This window comes from Sphaeramia orbicularis, chromosome 9, assembly GCF_902148855.1.
Source record: "Sphaeramia orbicularis chromosome 9, fSphaOr1.1, whole genome shotgun sequence".
In the NCBI taxonomy this organism is placed as follows: domain Eukaryota; kingdom Metazoa; phylum Chordata; class Actinopteri; order Kurtiformes; family Apogonidae; genus Sphaeramia; species Sphaeramia orbicularis.
Window position 1 is genome coordinate 34,524,027 of NC_043965.1, and position 24,394 is coordinate 34,548,420.

At 39.7% G+C, this 24,394-nt stretch overlaps 1 protein-coding gene across 5 annotated transcripts in view; it reads right to left on the minus strand.

Moving 5' to 3' along the window:
• Nucleotides 1-486: 486 nt before the first annotated feature.
• cabin1 (calcineurin binding protein 1) overlaps nt 487-24,394 on the minus strand; it is a 44,490-nt gene continuing 20,582 nt past the window's right edge. For 4 of the 5 annotated variants that reach the window (XM_030142728.1, XM_030142727.1, XM_030142724.1 and 1 more), the window contains 8 exons: nt 15,559-15,722; nt 15,356-15,452; nt 14,535-15,221; nt 12,072-12,146; nt 5,562-5,820; nt 3,358-3,516; nt 3,040-3,242; nt 487-2,136 (listed from right to left, as the gene is read on the minus strand). In XM_030142728.1, coding sequence (XP_029998588.1) covers nt 1,993-2,136; nt 3,040-3,242; nt 3,358-3,516; nt 5,562-5,820; nt 12,072-12,146; nt 14,535-15,221; nt 15,356-15,452; nt 15,559-15,722 — 1,788 coding nt within the window. In that variant the 3' untranslated portion in view covers nt 487-1,992. The remainder of the gene's footprint in view (nt 2,137-3,039; nt 3,243-3,357; nt 3,517-5,561; nt 5,821-12,071; nt 12,147-14,534; nt 15,222-15,355; nt 15,453-15,558; nt 15,723-24,394) is intronic. The other variant, XM_030142726.1, reaches the window with a different exon arrangement.

The following is a 24,394-nucleotide window of genomic DNA, read 5'->3' on the forward strand; positions in this document are numbered from 1 at the left end:
TTATTATTATTATTATTATTATTATTGTGAATTACAAAGAGTTCAGCTTTGTTTGATATGTGGGTTTTAAGTTGAGTATCTTTGCTCTGGTGTCTGAATGATCCACTCTTGTATCTGTTGTTCCCAAACTGTCAGATAAAAAAGCACCATGACGTGTACGACAATGATACACACATGCTGTAAAAATACACTAACAACAAGGCGTGCATGGTTATATAAGTAATTAAAACTGGGTTATTTCCTTTTGATAATGTTGGCTAAAGATGAGACTAGTAGATGAATGTGCCACTGACAGATGGCACCCTCAGGTAACAAAAAAACCAAAACAAAACAAAAAAAAAAGAAATCCCAGAAGGTCCTGAGTTCTTTGCTGGGAGTTTATACAAACTCCAAACACAAACAGCATCTTATCTGACTCAGATCCCTGTGGAGAAACATTTCTGTAAGATTTTGATGGTATTTGAAGCAGTACACAAAACAGTTTAAGTGTTTCTCAAATATATTTTTGGTTTGACATCAATAATGCATTCAGTCCAGACACAGAGAACAGTTCCCCTCCAACAGCCTGAGCTGAGGCGGGGGGGGGCAGGCAGAACAAAAGCCTTCGACCCGGTTCCCTCTTAGCTGTGGTACATTCCCAGAAGCTCAGCAGAACAATAGAAAACTATCATACACCAAAAAAATAAACAAAAAATAATGACATATCAAGGGTAATACTTTACAGTTATTAATTTGTGCCCTTTTTAAAAACTATTTTTAGACAACTTCCAAGAAACATAATCAGTAAATATCTTTCTTTTTATAGAAAACAATCTGTAAAAAACATTCGGTTGTCTTCCTCTGAGTTAAACTAGAATTGTGACAGATTTACCAAAATGGTTTCAGTGGAAAGGCATCTGTATTAGAAAGTTTTCTTCAGCATGCATTTCAATTCCATTGAACTCAGGAAAAAAATGTGGTGGGTAACCGGGTCGTTTCCTGAATTGTTTGGAATTCAATGACCCTCACCTTAATGTTTACGCTTTCACACATGCACACGGCTCTTCAGCTTAATACTCAAACCATTAAAGCCAAACATGGTGGAAAGTTATTTGGATTAAGATATGTACAAAAGCTAATTTCTATTAACCGAAAACCTCTTTTTCGTTTCATTTCATTCAGATCAGTGCTGGTGACAGGACTTCCTCCTGGTAAGAACTGTTCGTTTTAGCTACAAATGCACACGAGAGAAAAGAAAAATATATAGGACAAAATATTACAAGAAATACAGTGAGTACAAAAATAGCACTAGGTTAGGTGCCAACTGAAAAACAACCCAAATGTTAAGTGTAAACATTTCCATCTGCTACAGGTCATGAGGTTGTGTAGCGCGTGAGCCAAGCCTCAAATGCAGCCCATTGTCCTCATTTCAACTTTTGTACACTGAAATAGATATTATGCACCAGTGACAGGTGTGATGAAATTCTCATGCCAAAGTAAATGGTCAGAAAGAGGAGGACAGCAGGTACATGCTGCTGAGCGTCAGTCCAGACTGAGGCACCTCAGATCGGCCACGTAGAGTTCAAAAACACCAGGTTTTAGCTGCAGCTCTGATACACAGTTAGCACACAACATAAAAAAATATGCATACGCACAGCACTGGTCGGCTTTAAACGCCTCACTTGCCAGATCCAGTGTACAGTTGGATACAGCAGAGCTTGGTAAATTGATGTGTAATATTCAGAAATGGCACATTACAGACATGCTGTGAAACTAAAGTCTGTCCTGAACACCATCGGTGCTGACAGGCCATGAGAAAGAATACTGCATTTTCTCAGAATGGGGTGTTTTTTTTCTGTTCGTTCAAGAGAAATGACAATTCTTAATGCACAAAAGGGAACGATAGCATGACCACATCGGCAGCGACATGTACCATTCCACTGTTTGACAGAGTCGAGGCAGACTGTGAGGAGACAGCCGGCCTTGTTCAGTTTCGGCGAAGCCCTCGGCGGCTCAGATGTCCATGTAATCGTCCTCCTCATCCGACTCGCTCTCCAGGGACGACTCCTGGCTCGATGTCTCCTGCACCTCCAGGGCCGGTTGGCTCAGGGTGTCCTTTTTGACGGTGGCTGCGGACTGAGACGACAGGATGACGTTCTGTACGAGAGCGGACAGCAGGTGTCACTGTTCGACTCGAGTATGAACATTAAAAACTCAAATGCACACACTGGTCCAAATGGTTCAGTCACATGTAAAATATAAGACTGGATTTATATTTAGACTAGTTGACAATCAATAGAGGTTGACAGAGATTTGTATGGATATGGTTGAATTAAAATAAAAGTAGTTAAAACAGGTATGAAACATTTAAATCATGGATTGATTAAAATGCAGTTCAGCTTTTACTCAAGTATTAATTAAAAAAAAAAAAAAATTCTATCTTTTATTATTTATCCATTTTTAGGTTGCTCTTATTTATGTAAAACATGCACTTAATTGCCTTTGGGTATACACATAAAAAACTTTACTAAAAAAAAACTTTAAAATATTGAATAGAAAGCTGGGCATTTTTCTCTTTTTCAGACTTTGTGAATGTCTATCTAATCTTTATTTTTTAATTTCGTATCATACACATGAAGACAGGTCAATGATATTCTACAACCATGTACTGAATTCATTTATTTTGTGCTATTATCCTACTTGGGCATTTTTCTTTAGTAATGATGATAATGTACTAAAATTAAGTAAATGTAACTAAGCTTCACCTACAGCATTAATTTTTTGACAAATAACATGTTTAAATCTGCTTTTCTTGGGAAATGAATTTTGTACATTAAATATTTAGGCTGTACTGTATGTAAGTACATTAAATTAACTTTTTAAAAACACATTTTAATTACGTCTTGCCATGATTTTTTATTTTTTTCCTACTGTGTACAGGACTACTTTTTTTTTTAGTTTAAAAAAATCTCTTTCATTTGTGTTTGCCTGTGTTCTGTAAACATAAACCTCATAAAAAGTAAATGATGAAAGAGAAAACACTTTTGTTGAACTTCTTACCTTTAGTCTTTGTTTGGTTTCCTCTGAGATGCTGCCTTTGGGGGAGAGGAGTGTGGGTGTCGGAGGCGTTACTGTGATTTCCGGGGGGAACTTGGTGACTGTGGAAGGGATGAAAAGCTTTGGCATGTTGGGGGGGACACGGGAGCGGATTCGGTTGGGGTCTGGAAGCTTCGACTGCTCGTTGCTGGTATACTGCTGCTGGTCTGAAAGGGGAAAGACGCCACAGACATTCTAACTCTGACAGCCTTTTAAAGCAGATATAAAACAGTGAACTCCGCTTCCTTCAGCCTGTGAGACCCCTGCTTTAATGGTCCTGACCTGGGCATGGTTGTGCGGTGCTACATGTGGCCGTTTCCTCCTGGAACCAGCCTGCTGCTGAATCTTGCACTTGCGATACGGTGGCAAGTTTCATCTGCTGACAAAGGTGCGACTCCTGCTGTCGGTACGCTAGTCCCTCTGAAGGCTCCTCCCGCTCCTCTGTGACGACAAAATATATGTTACTGTGTGCAATAAACACAAACCTGTCAAACACTTCACATTGTCCTAATACCTATTATTCTTTTCAGCTAACACATAGATCCCTAAAAGCCTCATTTAATGTTTTCTCTGGGTTTTCTCTGGGGGCCGTGATGGCTTTTGTTATTCCCAACTGTGCATTTTCACATAATTTTGGTCTAATATTATTTGGTAAACAGCTCAAAACGCGAGAGAAATCTGCTCCCCATTCCAGGTTTACACATAAATGGACTGTTCCACAAAAAGCTAATTAAAAAACTATTCATTAAGGGTACTAAGTTAAAGCACTTCTTCAATAGTATCTGATATCTATTCATTCTGAACTGGCAGAAAAGTTGTTTCCATTTCTTTAGCTCGGATGCAGTGCAAAAATACTTGTTGTGTCTAATTCTTCTAACTGTAGGGAAAATCCTGCAAATCTACAAATAAACCAGTATTATTAATACTATCACACACCTGAATCCCTTCTTGTGACCTATTGTGTAATGTGTCAAAATATGGATGTAACTTATGTAGAAAAACACTTGCATAAATGAAAGAGCAGGACTACAAAATGTGGTGTTTTATTTGTGTTGTTTGTCATGTACACTGAGTCATTAGACTAAACATGGAGCACCAACTGCCTCTAGGACAGATAAATAATCACACTATGTGTGACATTATTATAAGGCTTCCTTTATTAGACAAATATTTGTAAAGAGATAATGTGAATTTCTCCCCAGCAGCTCAGACAGACACAAATGAAAACAAAAATGATCTAATACTCCTTCAGGTTTCTCCACTAATGTTGCCTAGGAAACCATTACATAACACCCATAGGCGCTGCGCTGCCTCATGCTAACCTGTGTGAATGCATGAAAATCTATGTGTAGTCAACAATGCTTGTACAAAATACGCAAAGACACTCAATATACAGCGATAATCACACCATTTATGGGCATATGGTTGTCACATGACAACAATGAGCAATTCCAGCTGAATTTATCATTGGAAAAAAAAAGATGATAAGATATGCACTCAAAACAAAACAGTAAAGCAGTTTCAATTAGAGCAACATGATGGAGACAAATACCACTGGGAAGCACTAACAGCTAATTAACCAGAATTTGTGCTTTAAGTTTTTAGCAAACTGTGCACAAACTGTGCTTCCTTAAAATAACTGAATATCAAACCAAGACACAAATCATTCCAGTACAGTCCATGTTGACCACACCTCCACTGTTGAAACCGCTGTAATGCCTACATGTTTAATCCTGACTGAATACAAAACATAACAGGGAATACAGCTAAACCTCATCATTAATTATTGCAAACATTCCTGTGTTTTTTGCAGGATTTCTGCAGATATCAGGCAGAGCACAGGGATAAGGAGTGGGTATTTTAGACAACTGCTGCTAAAGAAATAAAGTATTTAAAGTAAAACCAACACCTCAAAATGTATTATTCAGTATCAAACATTCTTTATATTTTAAATATTCTTTTGAGGTTGAAAATGTCATACTGGGCTGGGCTAAAACCATACACCAATCAAAACTCCACTTATTCAGAGGAGCTCAGGCTGAAAACAGACTGAAGGAAAAATAAACAAGAGATTTTTCTTCATCAACACAATGGATGAAAATGAGCAATGATTATGCAAGACCCCTCCAGAAGCATGTGGGCAGGATTAAAGTCACACTGGAGGACTACAAGTAATAAAACGCTTGGCTGGGATGCTGACAAAACCCAAAAAGCAAACTACACCCAAACCTGGGTCCACTGTTATGGAAAATGTCTGAGGTAGTCCACTGGAGACCCCTGCTGGTCACTAAAGAATACACCCTTAAAAATCTTGACTGACAGATGTCACCGTCACCTGACAACTCCTGTCTTATTGCAAATAAATGTGAGGTAAATCGATGGTGTCGTTCTAGCATCAGAGTGCATATTTGTCTCACTTTTGACACCGACAACATCGCAAATAAAGCTAAAGTTGTAAGTAATGGTAGTAGTGTATGTCGCTGTACCTGTGGGTGGTAGAAAGGCCATGGTTGCAGCAGAGTGGCTTGCTGCTCTCCTGTGCTGAGTCTGGTCGTGGAAGCCTGAGGCTTGAGGTCTGGGTAACTTGCTCAGGGGCTCGTAGGCCACTTTGGCTTGGCTGTCCTGGGTGGACAGTGGGTGGCAAGCTGTGTGGCTGAGCAGGACGGGTGTTGGCAAGGAGGCAGGGAAGAAGAGATCTCGGTGCTCCTTGGCGTACTTAGGAGTGGTCGGTGCATCACCTGCAGACTGTTGGACACAGAAGAGAAGCAGAGATTTAGAGGTTTGACTACCCTTCGGTATCCGTGTTCATCATATATCCATCCTCTGCTCAGGCAGACTGCTACCAACTGTACATCCTCTTCCCACAAGGCAGAGCTTTGGGCCACAGTCGTGACCACTGCACTTTTTAAACAGCTCACATCAGCAATATTAGCCCCAGCTCCTTCGTTAAGTGATAAAATCCAGTAGAGTCACGACGCTGTCCCCAGAGGCTCAAAGGCTTACTCATGTGCTGGACTCTGTGCTGGTACTGGCAAAGGAGCACAGCTCTATGCCACACTAGATCCCTCTGCCACTTTCCTGGGTGTCCTTTTGAGGACCACTCATAAACACAAAAGCTGCACAAACAACCTGTGACAACAGCCGCCCTTCTCCCACAGCCGCTGTCATGGCAACCCAGAGGAGCACAGTTAAAAGAAATAAATTCACTGCCATTCACTTCTCTACTTTCACTTCAAAAATCAATGAAAAGTTGCACCACACTCATCTTTCTGAACCTGTACATCCAGATTCTTGTTTTTTTTTATTAACTGATTTTGGAAATATTGAACTAAGAAACTGCATGTAGTAAGGTACTTCAAAACACAAGTGTCACATTTACTACAGCAAACGTCTTTATGTCAGATGGAATTGGCTTACACTAAAAAAAAAGCCTTGAGACAATTTTGAGGACCACAGCACATTACTGTAACGAGCAGGCTTTGACAGATGACGTACCTCTGCACAAGATAAAGTAGCAATAACAGAGCTCTCATCACATTTTTCTGAGGCTCTCAGCTGAGATATGAAGTCAAATTGTGTTCTGAATCAGGGCTGTGGATGATGAAGCTCCCCATGGGAATCACACAACAGAGCACAGATAAATCAAACAAACAGAGCAGTCTTCCAAAACCTTACACAGTAACTGATCCTTCAGCCCAACAGAGAGCAACACAATAGTCAAGCATGCATACCATCCAAAGCTAGCTTTGATGATTCCCATCCCATGAATTAAACATCACCAACCAAGACCCTAACAAGTCAGCTGAACGCTGTGCACTGGAAATAAAAAACACTGTACCTGAGAAAATTGCAGCACATAAGGTGAAGCCAGTCTGTAGGTCCCACAAGTGTTTACTGTGTGGTATGAGTGGGCTGTTGGCAGCCAAAGTGAGGTCTGAATTGAAAGATCTTTCTTTGCAATTATCGAGATTGGGCTTTAAATCAGATTAGAGCAGCTGTAGATGCTGCGTACAGGTTTGGTTGTCTCCAACACAATTGAAAGACCAGCCAGCTGAACATTTTAATTAAATTGCCTGCTCAAAAGGGGGTGACACTGGAGCTTCTTTGTGTGGAAAATGTCTCTATTCTTCAATAAGTTAAACCTTGATATTCTTTCAACAATAAACAGGCGACGAGAGCAGAGCAGCAAACCAAATCCTTCAAGACTCAGCAAACGCGCACAGACATGAAAACCAGAGGAGACGAGGAAAAAATGATTCAAAAGATTATTCAGTTATTTCAGACATTTACTGCATGACGGTTCCAAAGAAAAACGGTCAGTCTACCATAGAATGTTTCTTGTGATATGGTATTAAACTGAACATTAAGAGCACAAGACGGCGCACTAATCACCGCAGCAATATACGGGTGGAAGCTCAGCACTTGTGTGGGCTTGAAGGAATGTGTGAATCTGGATGAGGCAGACAAGAATTCTTCATGTCTTTGAGCCGAGGAGGAGCCCACACATTTGTACACCGCATATATGAGTGTAACCAACATCAGCTGAGGGCACAATAATTACACATAAACAGCCATTACATGAGACTGCAGAACAAGCTTTTGTGCAGAGGCATGGTATGTTATTAGTATGATAGACATAATAGCAGCAAAACTACAGATGAGGGCTGATTATCATGTGAAGACCCTTTATTTCTGTATCTTGGGATTTCACTCAGGGACTGTGCAGGTTTTTTGGGAGGCTCTCCAGATGTGAGAATTCAGCAATGGGCAGTGTTGAGTAGGAATACAGTGTAGTTCTCTCAAAGCCTTCAAAAGAGAATTTAAGTGGAAGGTGAGCTGCATGGAAGAACACGCATCTTCATATTAGGTGAAACTCATATTGCAGATAGATTGCAGTAGAAATGCACCTAGATATCAAAAAGACGTATGTAAATAAGTAATGTGTATCTAAGAAGCAACAGCTAAACCTTTGACTAGAGGAAGGCTCTGATTTCATCCAGTTTTAATACATTTGAGGAATGTAGCTTGGAGCTGAAAGCAGTTTCGTGTCTCAGCTGCATTATTATCCATTTATGTGTGAAAATTAGACAAATGAATAAACAGAAACTCAGACAACAAAAGAACCATGCAGAAAATAAGATGATACGATCATTGAACTAGGAAAATGGAGATTTATTTTACCCTCGAGCTACTTTTCATGAGCCTGAGGTTTGGGGAGCATCACCGTGACAACAGGATGTGGGCAGAGAGACCCTTGATGACTGTGTGGGCTGGAGGAGGGATGCGGGGAAGGGGCATTTACCGACACAGGATGAGGCAGATGAGGCAGACGAGCTGATGATTGGATGAGGAATATGAGAACGGAGGATAAAGCTCTGCAGGTTTAGCTTTAGAAGCTTCTGTGAATGATCATGTGTAGATATACCTGTTGAGTTATTAGCTTATTTGCATCATTTGCAATTTTTGTGCAAACAGCCGCATACTGATGCTCAAATGAAACTGATGACAAGTTTGGCAACTACCGGATGAGGCTAAAGGGACAACAGGGAGCGTTCACACCATGCGTTGGGCTATATTTAGTATTGGCAGGCTGGAGCAAGAGAGACTTGAATAAGCCTGGGAATTACCAAATTACTCATCAGCTGAGGCAATTTTACTACCGAGGCTCCATGTTAATCCCCTAAATATATTACAACAGAATATTAATAGTTAACATTATTAGGTAACAGGCGGACATTTCAAATAGTTATTTATCTTACTTGGATTGGTAGATGGGTTTGGATGTTCTATATCCACTCACTTGGATCATTTTAAACAGGCTATCATGTTGAGTATCAGTCTTTAAGGAAACCAATGTGGTATTACTAATTGGAGATAAACTGATTAATCATCAGATATTGGTGCCAATGGCAGTTGATGACTAATATCAGCCTTCATGAAACAACCAAAGATAAAAAAAAAAATCACTCCCACATGAATATTTCATGGTTAACTTGACGTTCACCTGCACATTTATCGAACACTTCGAGTTTGATGTTCAGTGATTCAGATTTATACTTTAGGTATTTATTACTCTGACTTAAACGTGGAGTTCAACAGGTATCTGGATTCTTCTAAAATTAAGTACAGTGAATTTTCAACAAGAATAATGTGTTTCCAGCGGCAACATTTTTTTATGGAAGGCCTGGGGCAAGATCATCCATTTAACTGGCTATTTTTTTTTTTTTTACTGCTCCATGTTATTAACATTATATTTCTAATATACTGGCCTTTAAAAATTCTTAAACCTCTTTTAATATTTGGATGGAGTCCTTATAGAGGATTTCTGCATATTTCTAAATTTTAGCATTTCTAAGGCATTATGAAAACAATTATGTGTTCTCAAACAGATCTCTCTGAATTTGCACCCATCCATATAAAATACCATAAACACTTTTATGTTTTTGATCGGAGTAAGCATGAACATCACATTGGATGTGCTCTGATAAATTCTGATTTGCCTGTATAACTTGCATTAGTGGATAGTGGTAACATGCTAACTTCATCTTGCAGTTTTGTTACAGTATTATCTGAAGTATTATGCTATTTCCCAAAAACACATGTATTAACTGACCTGCAGTTAATGCGTCTTAACAAAAATAACTTCCTTTAAATTCACATTAATATCCTATATAAGACATGTTAAGGCCTAAAATGTTGAAATAATCGACTAACTTTTTTCTCCTCCTGGGGGTGATTATCAGGAATCAGAAAAAATTTTTTGCTGGATATCTGCAAACCCATTAATGGAAAGAAACAGTCCTCTGGGACATGTTGAATACATAATACACTCAAGGGATTTAAAAACGCACCACTCAGTTTTAAACTTAAAACAAGATAATTTTTTTGTCACCAATTTTTCAATACTTTCACATTGAGTTACTACAGCTTGCAGATATTCAACAGCAGAAGTTGCATCATGCTCACTGTTTTTTGGGTGTAGTCTTGAGTCTATAAAACAATAACCGTGGACAAGCAGTCAGATTATTGTAATCCAAGTGAGTTCAAATAACCGTTGCTGTACCAAACTGACACACCTCTATAAAAAGGCATGAAATCTTGGTTTTAAATTACTTCTGCAAAAATGCCACAACTGGTACAAGACACAGATGGGGCTGTTGGTCTTCTGGAGGCAGGACAAACTACCAGACAAGTCGCCAGGACTCTGAATCCACCATTCAGGAGTCAGGAAACAGGCAGGAAACATCGCTACAGACCCCTCACACCCCGGTCACAACCTGTTTGAACTTCTTCCCTCCGGCAGGCGATACAGAGCACTGTACGCCAAAACAACCAGACACAAGAACAGTTCTTTCCCCCAGGCCGTCACTCTGATGAACACTTCACACTTCATGAGCCATCCAGTGTCAGTACCCCCCTGACTCCAATTCACCAACACACAACTTATATTTTGCACTCTGTATAAAACTGCCTAATTTGGACTATGTAACAAACTCTGACTATTTTCACTACAATAATATATACATAAACATATATTTTTATAGACCATATTCCCGTTCATATTCACTCACTGTATAAAAACTTCAATTTGCACTTTCCGTACATATTACAATGTGAAACCCACTGTAAATAATATCCATAAACATATATTTTTAATAGACCGGATCCACACATCCACTCACTGTACAAAAACTCCAATTTGCACTCTGTACATATTACATTATAAATCCACTGTAAATCTCAACCCATTGTTGTCCTTGTCTCTAGTCGAATGTTTGTCTATATTATGTCTAGGTCCACATGTTGTCATTTGTGATATTGAAGGTGCTTATGTTGAATGTATTGTTTCTATAAAGCTCTAATTGTTTTTGTTAATATGATAATATTTCCAAGACAAATAATTATACAATAAGGGACAAATTGTTTGTTATTTTATTACATCTGACACTGGTCCTGAAAAAGTTGCAAAAATTCTGGTGGTGTGTTTTCAAATCCCTTGAGTGTATATAAGTGCAACTCCTCTGGTTTTATATATAAAAAGTAGGGGTGTAACAGTACAGAAAAATTTCGGTTCGGTACGTTTTCAGTACAGAGGTGTTTGGTTCGATACATTTTCAGTTACAGTGAAGGAGACCGGAGGAAGGGGTGGGGGGATGCGCACCACAACTACCATTTCTACAAAATATTGTTCAGTCATTTGTGCATTAACAGGCACCCCACTTGTTATGTATTTTTGAATGTTCAATATTCGTTTATGGCAAACACTAATTAACTCAGTGTTTTTGAATGCCTCACAGTATTCCCTGAGGTGCTGTGAACGTCACCTCACAGTAACACCACAGCAGAGGCACAGTGAAGGAGAACAGGAGCAGGTTCACTTGATTTTGCCGACTTGAGTTAAAAAATAAAAACCTTTTAGCGATTAAAGGAACCCGTGGACTCTTTTGTGCCACAAAGCTGCAACATACTGAAAACCGAAAATGAAACTCAATATGCTTCGAATGTCTGATTCTGTCATACTCTGTTATCATGATTTGGGTTTTTTTGCAGCGGCGCTGAGAATTTGCCGCAGCTGAATGTATACAGAGAAAACCCTGCACATGGGTTCTGAGTGTCTGCGTTCTTCACATAGGCTACATGAATTAGTTCGGTACACCTCTGTATTGTATTGAAGGCCCTGAACTAAAACAGTTTGGTACCAACGAGTGCACCGTTACACCCCTAATAAAAATAATTATTGCTCTCTTACTTGGTTGCAATTCTACTGGTATCCACAAATTGATATATAACTTGGGGCATGGACGCTCCGTGTCAGTCAGATACAATTAGAGAAATATAGATACAACTAATTTTTGATAGAGTTCTGTTAGCACTATTATATGGCTCACTTTAAGCTCTCTGTATAAATATGCACCACAGTATGGCCTTGGAGGAGAGAGACTGTGTTGTAAAAACGGTAGAAAATGGTAGATGAACATGCTGAATAGCAGTTTTACCTGTCTTTGGGCAGCAGTGGCCAACTGTATCTGGCAGAACTTCACAGCTTGGTCCAGAGCTACATCCTCGTCAACCTGAGCCAAGGCAACAGACAGAACAAGAACATTAGGACACAGCAGTATATAGCCTCCACATCATGTTTATATTCCACAGTGGCATATCTTCTCTTTTTTTATTCAGTGCAGATTCCTCAGGGACTACTTAGCCTTGTGCTCCAATTTCACCCTTGAATGATTTATATTGATGTTTCAGGTACGTTTCAGAGATGACCCATCCTTTTGTATACATACCAGTTTAATTTGTTCCAATCTGCCCTCTAATTTCTGGTAGCTTGTCAGAGCCAGGAGCACCTCTTTTAAGGTTTGGTAAATTCTGACTGATCATAGCGCCAGTAAAGACATTAAAAGCTCGGTATAGCTACTAGATGTGTGCTGTGTGGGAGTTGGCGGGCTTAGCAACAGCATAACATTACACACTTAGCAGTAATCTTGTTCACACAGCTGTTATGTTCCCTCCAGCAGCCTACTGTGTAAAGGGGTTCAGAGACCCTGAAAAGGGGAGATTTTACAGCTGCCACATCTTACTTTTCAAATTATGCCAATTGTTAAATAAACTGAGTTAATTTTGAGATTTCTCAGAGGTCAGCACCCTGCTGGGAAATGTATGTCTAGCTCTCTCCAAAACGTCTGTCACACAATGAGAAATAACCAATAAGACCAAATGAAAGTAAACAAATAATAGTCTTGTATTTTTGGTTGCAATAACCTCTAAAGCAGAATGCAGAAAACAGAACCAGAATGTATCTGTGTCTAGTTGACTCTGTGGATTCTGTGCAGACTGAGGACACAGGAGTCTTTGAAGGACAGCTTTTCAGAGATGGAGGGATTGCTACACTCATTAACAAACAGTGTTTGATAACAGAGCTGACATCTGAACACATTCGGTCAGAGTTCAGGGTTGTGAAATGTGCAAGGGTGTGCTGGTTTGACAAATGTATAGCTTGATCTTTCAAGTTGAAAATTCTTTGATGACAACAAATGCTCTTCATCTCTTTAGAAGATAATATATGGCTTTTTCACCAGCTTAAAAGTGACTTGGAAGAAAAAGATCTGAAAAAGAAGACACTGAAAAAACAAGACGTAAGGTGCAGGTTAAAATACTGCTTTGTGCAGATGTGCAAAGCAGCAGATGCTAAAACCACAAACCATCTGCAGTTTGTACAAGTTACTGCACATTTAGATGGTGCTCTGGAAAATGTCCAGGCATATTAATAATATAAGTGATTTGATGAGGAGAGGAAACATGTTGTGGCTGGTTCTGACAACCCTCTTTAATAGGTGTGTGTGAGAAAATACCGTTGGCTCTTTTGTTGTAAACAAGAACAAAAAAAAAAAAAATCTGCTGAAGCTGTCCAACCTCTTCAGATTCCTTCTTTCACTCCTTCCTGCCTCCCTCGCCCACTGTTCTCCCACTCCCTCTACAGCAGATCTAGCGTTACACAGCCAATGACACAGGAACCTGTGTAGGGCCAACATTGATCTGCAGCTCAATATGGCTACATAACCTGATGTGGGCTGTTCTGCTACGACACCATTAATGCTATAGCAAACACTGCAGATGGACTCAGTTTCCTTACACCAAAAAATCTGATGCAAAGGAATACAAAGAATATTTTTTCTTCTTTGACATACAAGTTAATTTTGTTTAAATAACACAAATTACAAAACACATATTTGTCTTAAGAAGAGGCGTATCTAGTAAAAAAAAAATGTCTAAATTTTGAACTGTACAATGCATGCATAGTTATATAGAAGGTAGTATTACAGGCAGTTTTTAAAAATTCTGAAATGCTTTCCCTGTACCTTGACAGATGATGGTAATGCACTAACAGTGTTTCACATTTCAAACAGTTATGTATGGGAGCAGAAAATGGCATACATCCAAGGAAGAAAAGAAGAAAAGATTCAGTGCAAGTTAAAATCTCTGGCCCAAACATTGTGAATTAAAAACTGAGGAAATACACAGTGGTTACTGTTCAATTAGCCAAATTTCATTTAAAAGATCCACTGCAGTTCTTCATGTGGAGGGGAAAAATATCTTCTTATTCTTAAAAAGTACCCGCTGGGGCCACTGCTGTATGTGTAACCTCTTTATGCAGCAACGAAAGTAAGACCAAAGCCAAAAAGGATGAATTCAGGTTACTGAGAGTGAAAACACAGCCACACTTTATGGGCCGGATATGTTATAGTGTTTGGTTGCTTAGAGAGGGAAAGTCCCCATTTTTCAGTGGGTGTTGTGTTACTAATTCAGTTAGAAGTGGGGATTCCTTTTTTATTTTAAGAGGGCTCACACTGAGCATGCATGACTTTGCAAAACAAAAAAGTTTTACTTTCCTCAATAATGATCATTACTTTTCCTGCACATTAAACACATCTGCTGTGGTTTGTTTTAAGGAGGATTACCTGTTTAAGGAGCATGTAAGTCTCCGACATGATCTTCTCAATGCGTCCCAAGTCATAGGTCATGACTTTCTGGCCCTGCTGCCAAACCCGGTAGGCATCAAGAAGTAGGGTTTTGCCCGACTCCACATCCTCTAGAAGTTTCCTTTTCCTGTTGGGCCTTCGCAACAACCCCTGATCAGTTCCACTGGCTGCCACAGTCACCTTGGGCACTGAGGCTTGTAGCTGCTGCTGTCTGGAGCTAATACTCAGCTCCTCCAAAGACAACTCCGGTGTTCGGCTGCTTTCAGTCACTTTCTGCTGAGGCTCCACATTACTCAGGGAGGTCTCACCCTCAGTCTGGTTGCTCTGAGCAACTGTGGTGTTAGATGGCCTCCTCCAGTGTCCAGTGTCCAGCTCCATGGGTTCCTCTGGTCCCACGCTGTGACCCTCATTCCCAGCGGCATCCACCTTCCCAGGGTAGCCCTCCAGAACTTTACTCCCTTTGTCTGTTGAAGCTGGCTGGGTTAGATGAGCTTGGGAGGCTTCCCTCGGCCCACTTTCAGAGGCTGTGGCACAGGCTCCTTCTGTGAGCCCAGGCTTCTTAGGCAGTGCATGCTTGCTGTCCTCTGAACTGGGCCTGTTGGATGCATCCGTTGTGGTCATCTCCCCCATTGAGGGTGCAGGCGCTTTGGGAAGCTGCTCAGACACCTGAAAGAGAACAGAACCTGTCAAAACATGACATGGGTGCATGCCAGACATTTAAATGCAGAGCGACTTGTAACCAATAGTATTACAACTTGCTCTGTTGAGTATTTTTTGTGCAGTGAGTTGTGTTTCCTTACTCCTGTGAGACTGTTCAGATTGTCCTCCAGGACTTTTACAGTTAGGAAAAATGCTCTCTTGGCCAAAGCTTGGCGATCCACATCCCGTAAATACTTCCTTCATGGAAGAAAGAGTGAGAAATAGGGAGAGGGAGAGAGTTGTCATGGAACAAATGCATAATCTACATTAGCAGCAACAAAACAGCATGGAAGTTGTTCCTTACTTTCCCTGGTCAGGGGTTCTCTGCAGCATGAAAGAGACTTTCAACAGAGTATCGTGATCCTTAAGCTGCGATAGCACCTCCAGCAAGAGGACAATGGATCGGTTCATATGAGATGCAAAACTTCCTGGGCGATCAATCTCATCTACTGGAATGCGCCAGATGCCCTGGAGGGTTGAGATGAAAAAGAAAGAGCATTAGTAGCTGATTCTGGCTTATATATTATATAAATATAGTAGAACAGTCAAAGTAACAGAAACACAGGAGTTGGACTGGTCTTCACCTTTTGTTCCACATTGGCTACACGGTACCCATTTGTCTCAAATTACGTAGTGTATGTGTATGTTTGACCGTTTTTTTTTTTAACCGTTTTAAATTCTGCTGGGAAGCTAAATAAGCAGAAATGCATGATATTATCTAAGATTCATAGGTTTTTGGTGATGCAGCCCTCTGAGTACCACATATCTCTAAAAAGTCAACTTTTCATGAGCTCAGAAAAACAGATTTGTTTTCAGCTTCGTGACTTCCAAAAGGATTTATAAATAGTTTATTTACCTTAAAGGGAAGGAGAATTTTTTATACCCTTAATGTTCATCTCAAGTAACACATTTGTAAATAAATCCATTGTTTTCCCAGGATAGGCAAATGTAGTTGATTAAAAAGTACAATAACTGCCTGTGACAAATATAAGACAGAAGTTGAATAAAGTGGAAACAATGAAGTACAGCACAAGCACCTCAAATGGTATCTAAGTATAGTAATAGAGTAAAAGCATGTAGTTACATTATATAACTGGTTGAAGTTTATTTCGAACATAAGTAGAAACAAAATACAAAGTTGAAAGAAAGGCAAAGAGAATCCATACATTTAAACAGAACATTCCAGAGTATCAAAGGTAAGAACAAAGGTAAGGCAAGTCAAAAAACACAATGTTGAGCTATCGCCTCAACAACGCTTTATGTCCGAAATTGAGTAGGAAGAAGCCAAGTTTATATTGTCCTACCCCAATTTTACAAAACTAATATATACAAGCCATAAAAAAAGAACAGGTCAGCACTAAGTTACTGAAAAAGAGCTTAAGTTATAACATACCATAGAAAACTTAAGAGCACAAAACAATACAGCTGTATTTCCTTCTTTAATAACTTCTATTACCATGCTGGGTTAAATCACTGTTCCTCATCCATATATTTCTTTAAAATTGTATTTTATATATTCCCTTAAACTGATTTATGCTTTTAGTTTGCTTCATTTCATATGTTAGACTGTTCCATAATTTAACTCCTGTGACTGAAACACACATCTTTTACAGTTGTTCTGACAATGCATTTTTAAATTCAGTTTCTCCTTTTAGATTATATCCTCCATCTCTGTCTGAAAACAATTTCTGCATTTTATTTGGAAGTAAGTTATGTCTTGCTCTGAATATTAGTTGTGCTGTTTTAAACTGAATCAAATCAGGAAATGTTAGAGTTTGTAATCTTCTTAGCTGATCCAACATCAATAAGATAACAAGTGAATTTGTCAATGTTTTTACATTCTTCTCAGACTAGTCAAAAATGTTATGCTTGACAGATGAAAATAGGGACACTTGGAAGAACTGAAATGAAAAATGTAGTAGCGAAAGTAAAAGGAACAAATGCAGGTTAAAAACACAGCATCCATAGAAGAAAAGCCTTAACAAGGGGATGGAAAAGGAGACATTTTATGGACTGTCTTGCCACGTAGGAGGGAAGGGGAGCTTTCTCACTGGGTACACATGATAGGCATCCTCATTAGTGCTCAGTTGAGTCCAAGCTAAGCAGCACAGCAGCACCAACACTCCTTCCTAGCACAAAGCCTGTTTTTGATGAAGAAGCCACCTTTCCAGTGAGCACATGTCCTCCCAGCAGGTTACCCAGGGAAGGTACCGGACTGAAGCCACTGATGCCAGTGCAGATGGTGGCCTAAGCTGTGAGCAGACATAAAGTACATGGCTCGGAACACTGCTCTAGCCTAAGAAAATGTGTGCTAGACAAAACAAAGATGACCACGACAGAACAAAACAAATAAGACAGCTCTATCAGCCACTGAAGGCACAGGGGGAGTCTGATGCTCCTCCTTATTGACACTTCCAGACTGTCAGATGACATTTTCAAAGCCAATGGAGAGGAACAAAGCAGGGGAGAAAGGCAAAATGAGCTGATCAAATCACATCACTTCCCTGAGAATACATTTACAGAATACTCAGACAAAAGTGTCAAACCTAGCCATCTAAAATCTAATTTAATGACCCTGTCTGGCCTGAGAAAAACACCCCAAAACAATGCTCATTGCTTCTTTTTTGATGTTTTGGGATCCAATTTCAGTGGAGTGCAGTGGTACCAGCTCAGAAACAGTAGTCAAAAAAGAAGAACAAGTGCAGGCTCTGATGCCTGTGTGAAAACTAGAAGATTTATGATTATATGATGCAATCGGCCAGGGCTTGGGAAGGTTTTAACCATTCAATGCACAGATTACCAAAAGCCTTCAACAGGAGCAGGACAAGTATGATGAGAGGGTGGGCTCTGCTCACTTTGAAAAGCATCTCTAATGGAGGAGAGTTGTTCTTCATCAGAGAATCATCCAACCACAGAAAATCTGTTTAGGGAAAGCAGAGCCATGGCTTTACACAGATTAAGCTGTAGCACAACAGCTAAAGCAGATTTGTAAGACTTTAACTGAAATGATTTTAAGCATCTTTTTTTTTTTCCATTTTTTTGCAAGAGAAAATATGACCACTGCTCAATATCTGGAGCAGCAGCTTTGGCACACATGTGGCTGATGCATCACACAAGAACTGGGTATTAGCATGGATTAAGATAGCAAACAAGTCGTAAACAAGGGATAAACCCATGAAATGAGAATAATTTTCAACAACTGGTTCTCTCAAAAAAACAAAAAAAAAACAAAAAAAAAAAAAATCAAGCATCAAAAGGATTTTAACTTACAGGGATTTTTTTGTTTGGTCATGGAAGATGAGTAATGGAATGAAAGAACAGATGTGTCAAAACACTGCCAAGTCCTTACTGGTCACTTACCAAGCATTACTAACAGTATGGTCAAAAAAATTAATAGTGTTAAGAAACTGCCTATTTACCCTTTGGGAAAAAGTCAGGGCCTAAACAAAATTTTAGCTTTTTGCAGAGTGTTTTGGAGGGAACATCTACATGAGTCATATGTACTTCATCTACATATTTCTAATAACATAGGTGACAGGAAGGGCCACAGACAGGCTCAAAATACTGTATCATGCATGCCAAAATGGTACTGCAAAAAAGTTGCCTGTATTTTTCAGGTAACATTAATAGTTTGTATGGCAGTTTATTTATCAGCCAATTAAAAGTTTAACACTGAGGATTTTGAAAACATCCAAGATGGCTACTTACCTTTTAAGGTTACCAACACTTGGTAAGTAGGTGTTATAACTTAAAATTTTTCTATATATTTTTAAACATTACCTGCAGAAATCACAAGTCCATTCCTAATAGGACCACTGTTTTTTCTTCTTGCTGTGACAGGCCATTCTACAGGGGTACTACTGACTGTACCACTATGTTTACACACAAACTCTCACACAATGATGCAACAGCTCTGCTTGTAGAAACATTCACATAAACTTGTACTCAATTTTAGGAAAGTTTGAGTTAAAGAGAGAAGGAGACTCACCATCACCAAAAAACGCTACTCCACGACGCCTGTTTTAGTATTCTTTTGGACAGTTTCCTGCTGGCGGTAGCAACACCAGCAGTCCTGGCAGCGCCTCCACCCTGAAAGAGCCTCACGCTCAAAGAGCAAGGAGTGGGCTGCATTTGGGTGCTAGGGCAGCGAGAGCTGCAGAAGAGAAGAGGGAAGCACAGCTGCACACAGCAGAACGGGTATACAAGAAGGAGGAGGAGAGAATGGAGGCTGCCTTGGCAAGAGGAGAAACGGCGCAGGAGTCAGGGCCTATGAGCTCAATGTGCCACTGACAGACAAGCTGACTTGTTCCTCTCCTGTGTTCAAACCCTGCCATCTCAAAACAAAAACACCCACGCACTCTATCTTCGCTTTCCCCTGACCCCAGCCTGCTGGAGTTCTTTCCCCTCCTCCCTTTCTTTCTCTCGCACTATACACAGTGAACAGCCAATCCTTGAAGGCTTTTGCCAGCCAATCAGAGCCATGTGGTGAAACTCCCGCCCATTAGAGCACACCCACACAATACACACACAAACAGAGGAGTGAAAGAGAGAGAGAAATGAGGAAATAGAACGAATGCAACACAGAGAGGAGATGAGTAGAGCGAATAAGCGCCAGGGGGAGGGGGAGAGCGTGATCACCCTGAAGACAGAGCAACAGGAAAAGAACAGAGAACATGAACTGGCTGAAAAATGTAACTCAGCTTTAACACACCGGTGTAGTAGGTTCCATCAAGACGATGGCAAAACCAGTAGAAAAAGGGTGAGAAAAAGACTGGTCTGTCTGTGCAAAGAAACCATTAACTACAGAAAACACAGACTGAGAAACAGTGATGCACACAAAGTGTTGCATACACACACGGGATCTCCTCAGTCAGCAACATACACCCCTCACCTTCTTTTCCTTTCTTTGAACCCTGGTCGTGTCTCTCCACCTGGTAACCATAAACATATTAAGCAAATACACACCGTTTCTCCGGTTTCCTGGTGTGTGAGTAAAGGAAAAAACTGGAGAAAAAAGTCAGGCAAACGCAGCAGAAGGCAATAAAAACATACTGGCAGTCGCAGTAAAGCTCTAACATGCAAATCAAAATATCAACTTCTACAAAACGCATTGACTGGGCCAATACTCCTCCCCTCAGAAAAAAAAAAAAAAAAAAACAAGGTTCTCCTGAGTGGAGCTCCACCTACAGCACATTTCACAGCTGAACACACAAATGCTTGAGTCATAGATCATACCTGAAGCCAGTAATGCAACTGTAATGTTTTCCAGCAGGCTATTCTAACCTAAAGAAGACACAGAGACCTACCTAAAAGTAATGTCATAATCAAGCAGTCAAAACAACCCTGAAGGCTTGAATCAGTTAAAAATAACCTTCTCTAAAAAGTTAGCAACTGCTACAACAGGAGCATCCATTTTCTCTGGAGCTTTGTCGAGAGAGAACGCTTGAGTGGGTGGAAGAATATGTAAGCAAGAGTATGTGTGTGGAGTGTAGGGTGGTGGGTGAGAGGAGGGAGGGGGTAACAGCGCCTGAGCGAGCACACAGGGACTCCTCACGATCAATTAACAGTAGGCACGAGCAGCCGCAGGCCTGGCATTACAGCAGCTTCACAACCGAATATCATTAAGTTCAGAACGATATTCTGTTACACAGGCTGGGAATAACAGTAGTAAAACAAAGCCATTACAGTGAAAGGAATGCAATAGCAATGGTGCTACAATAACACAAGGTAAAGGACAGCAGCAGGACAGTCATATCACAGATCTGCACAACTTAAAGACAAAATGTTTTAAAAAGACTGGATTTTACGGATTGAATATCATCTTAGTAGGTTATCAGATCCAGTGTTCAACATTTCTATGACTTAGGGCTGGGCGATACGGAAAAAAAAAAAATCATGATAATTTTTTCATATCAGACAATATTGATATGTATCATGATATAAATCAAATCACTATTTTTGTCAAGCTTAAATTTTCTGTTTCTCGTAAGTTAGTTGTGAAGACATCAGAAGGTTATTTTTGATTTAAATATGATTTATTTTCTGTCAGAGGTTGAACATGACAGGTATGCTGAAGAACATTATACAACTGTTTCAGATAATTAAAACAGGTACATATATTCAAAACTAAACTAAAAGTCTGACAAGCAGGAAAATGCTTTCAAGTTTTAAAAGAGAACACAAACAAAACAGACCATCTTAATGAAACAATACCGGGGGTATATACGTGGGGGTGCATTCCTCTGCTGTAACTGGCCTAAGTCGAAAGTAAAACTGAAGGAAAGGTGAGTGCTTGCGTTCTTCACATAGGCTATATGTATTTGTTCGGTACATTGAATTGTGTTGAAGGCCCCAAACCGAAACAGTTCACACCCTACTTTTCAGTAACCCAGTCACCTGAGTTCTTGGTCAAATTTTCTCCCGAGGGAACACTCATTATCTCCCACTGCAGCCCAAACATTAGTGTGTGTGCTGCGGCTGCTCTTATGCCTGTGCTGTGTGTGCCAACCTAACTTGCCATGGATCTAGCATGATTGTTTCGGTATGGCGCTACTTAATTGTGATTGGCTGTTCTTATGTCTGTCAAAACATGGACGAATGAATTCTACCAAAATTGTATCGAGCATGTCTCATATTTCTATCGAGGAAAAGTTATTTCGCGATATATATCGTTATCATTTTATCGCCCAACCCTACTATGACTACAAGCAGGTTTTTACTGGATGACAAGTCCACTCATCACTATAACGAAAATTTGTCCACATTTACAACTAGAAGCACTCGGAGAGCGCAGACCTCCGCCAAGGCTGATCAGTGGCCCCCCCTGTGGGCCCCCCCCACGCCAAGGAGGTTATGTTTTTGCCAGGGTTTGTTTGTTTGTTTGTTTGTCTGTCTGTTTGTCTGTCCGTTAGTGTGCAACATAACTCAAAAAGTTATGGACAGATTTTGATGAAATTTTCAGGGTTTTTTGGAAATGGGCGCCCCCACCCCCGATCACCACCAAAATTTAATCATTTCTTCCTTATCCCATTTCCAACAAACCCTGAAAATTTCATCAAAATCTGTCCATAACTTTTTGAGTTATGTTGCACACTAACGGACAGACAGACAAACAAACAAACAAACATACCCTGGCAAAAACATAACCTCCTTGGCGGAGGTAATCAATCTTATCAGTTAACTCAATAATTATTAATTGTGTTAAATTTTAACAGGTTTTGGGCAATCAACTCAAAAGGAAGTGCCAGTGTTTGAGAATAATTAATCAATTAATTGAGTAACAGTTAACAACTAGAAGCACTCGGAGAGCGCAGACCTCCGCCAAGGCTGATCAGTGGCCCCCCCCGTGGGCCCCCCCACCCCCGATCACCACCAAAATTTAATCATTTCTTCCTTATCCCATTTCCAACAAACCCTGAAAATTTCATCAAAATCTGTCCATAACTTTTTGAGTTATGTTGCACACTAACGGACAGACAAACAGACAAACAAACCCTGGCAAAAACATAACCTCCTTGGCGGAGGTAATAAAGTTAAATAATTTTGATATTTAGTAACTAAGTGATTTTCCAAGAAAAAAAAAATTAAAAATCCTCCTCGGTAACAGTAAGGTCTGTGAAAACCTACAGAAACCTTTGTGTCTGTAATTATATTAAATCTTGACCTATCTCCGCATCTTTGGTTCAGTTTGATAAATATATCACATACACTGGATAATTATTATTGGTATAAGATGCTAGTCCTGCTTACAAGTGCTGGCTCTTTGGACATCATCAGCAAATTATACAACTCTATCCAGATCATTTCTAAACAGCAGTATATAGGTTACTAAAAACAGGTCCCAGTTAGCATAACTCAGCCAAAGCAAGAAGGAAAAGTAGGGCATGATGACCTACATTAGGGAGCTCAGTATTCACCCTCAGGCTCAATGAGGTGCATGTGAGTCGAGTCTCCTTGTCATCAAGGTGCCACGCGTTGTACCATATGTCTGATGTGTGGTCAACACTCAGGTATCAATTTGTGGCGTCTCTCATACACTCCCTTGGCCATTCTGGCACTGAAGAGGCAGCTGCTCAGCACATTCATCACACAGTGAAGGAGTCCGATAAGTCAGGTTCAAACAGTGGGAAAAGACTTGGTTGAAGCATACAGGTTAGAGATGATGCCTGGCGATCAGAGGGGTTTGGTGTCAAATCCACCTATAAAATCCTAGTTCCTAAATCTAATAGGAGATAATAATGGAAGACTGTAGTGCTGTGCAATACGTGAATTACTGGTTTTAATTTCCAGCAAAAGCATGAATTTGTCATACCCTGCTGCATGGCTGAAGTAGTTGTAATGCATCAATAGGTATAAAATTATGTATTATTTAGTGCTACAAGTGCAACAGAGTGATATGTAGAGTGTATGGAGGGGATCTCTATTAACTGTGCCTTTTTCAGACCAGTTTAAACTTCATATATAACTTATACATCACTGTAACTTCAAAATAATGATGTACTGAATGCAAAATTCTGGACCGATCATAATATTTAAAATGACAATTTGGTCGACAGCCAATGTCGATATCATCATACAAATTTATGAAACAACCTTTAATGTAACACAACAAAATAATAGTTACTACAATCAATTTACTACGTATACGTGGACACCAGTTTTAAAGCATGTCAATATAATTTTTTTCCCTTAAACTAAAGGTGCCAGAGGTTCATGGTTCATTTTAGAATAAGTTTAGAATAAGTGTAGATACTACATAGAGTAGTGCAGTCATGCACTAAAAACACAAACCCAATTTATAGAAATGTTGGTACATTTTCTAAAATACAATAAAAGCTAAAATATGTGATTTGTTAATTTATATGAATACTTAACGGTATTTTGTCACGTAAAGGAATTTAGATTTTGATGTCTGCAGCACATACACAGAAAACATTGTGACTGTTACAAGTTAACTATTGTGTTATATTGTCTCTCCTCTTTATTACACTACATAACTGATATACATTGAAATTGACATATTAAAAATATGGTACACATTTTTGGTCAAACCACCAGGAACTTTGAGTCTGTTACAGAATTTCTGAGGTATGACACTCAACTCCAATTTGGCTCATGAGGCTGAAAATATGAGTATAAAT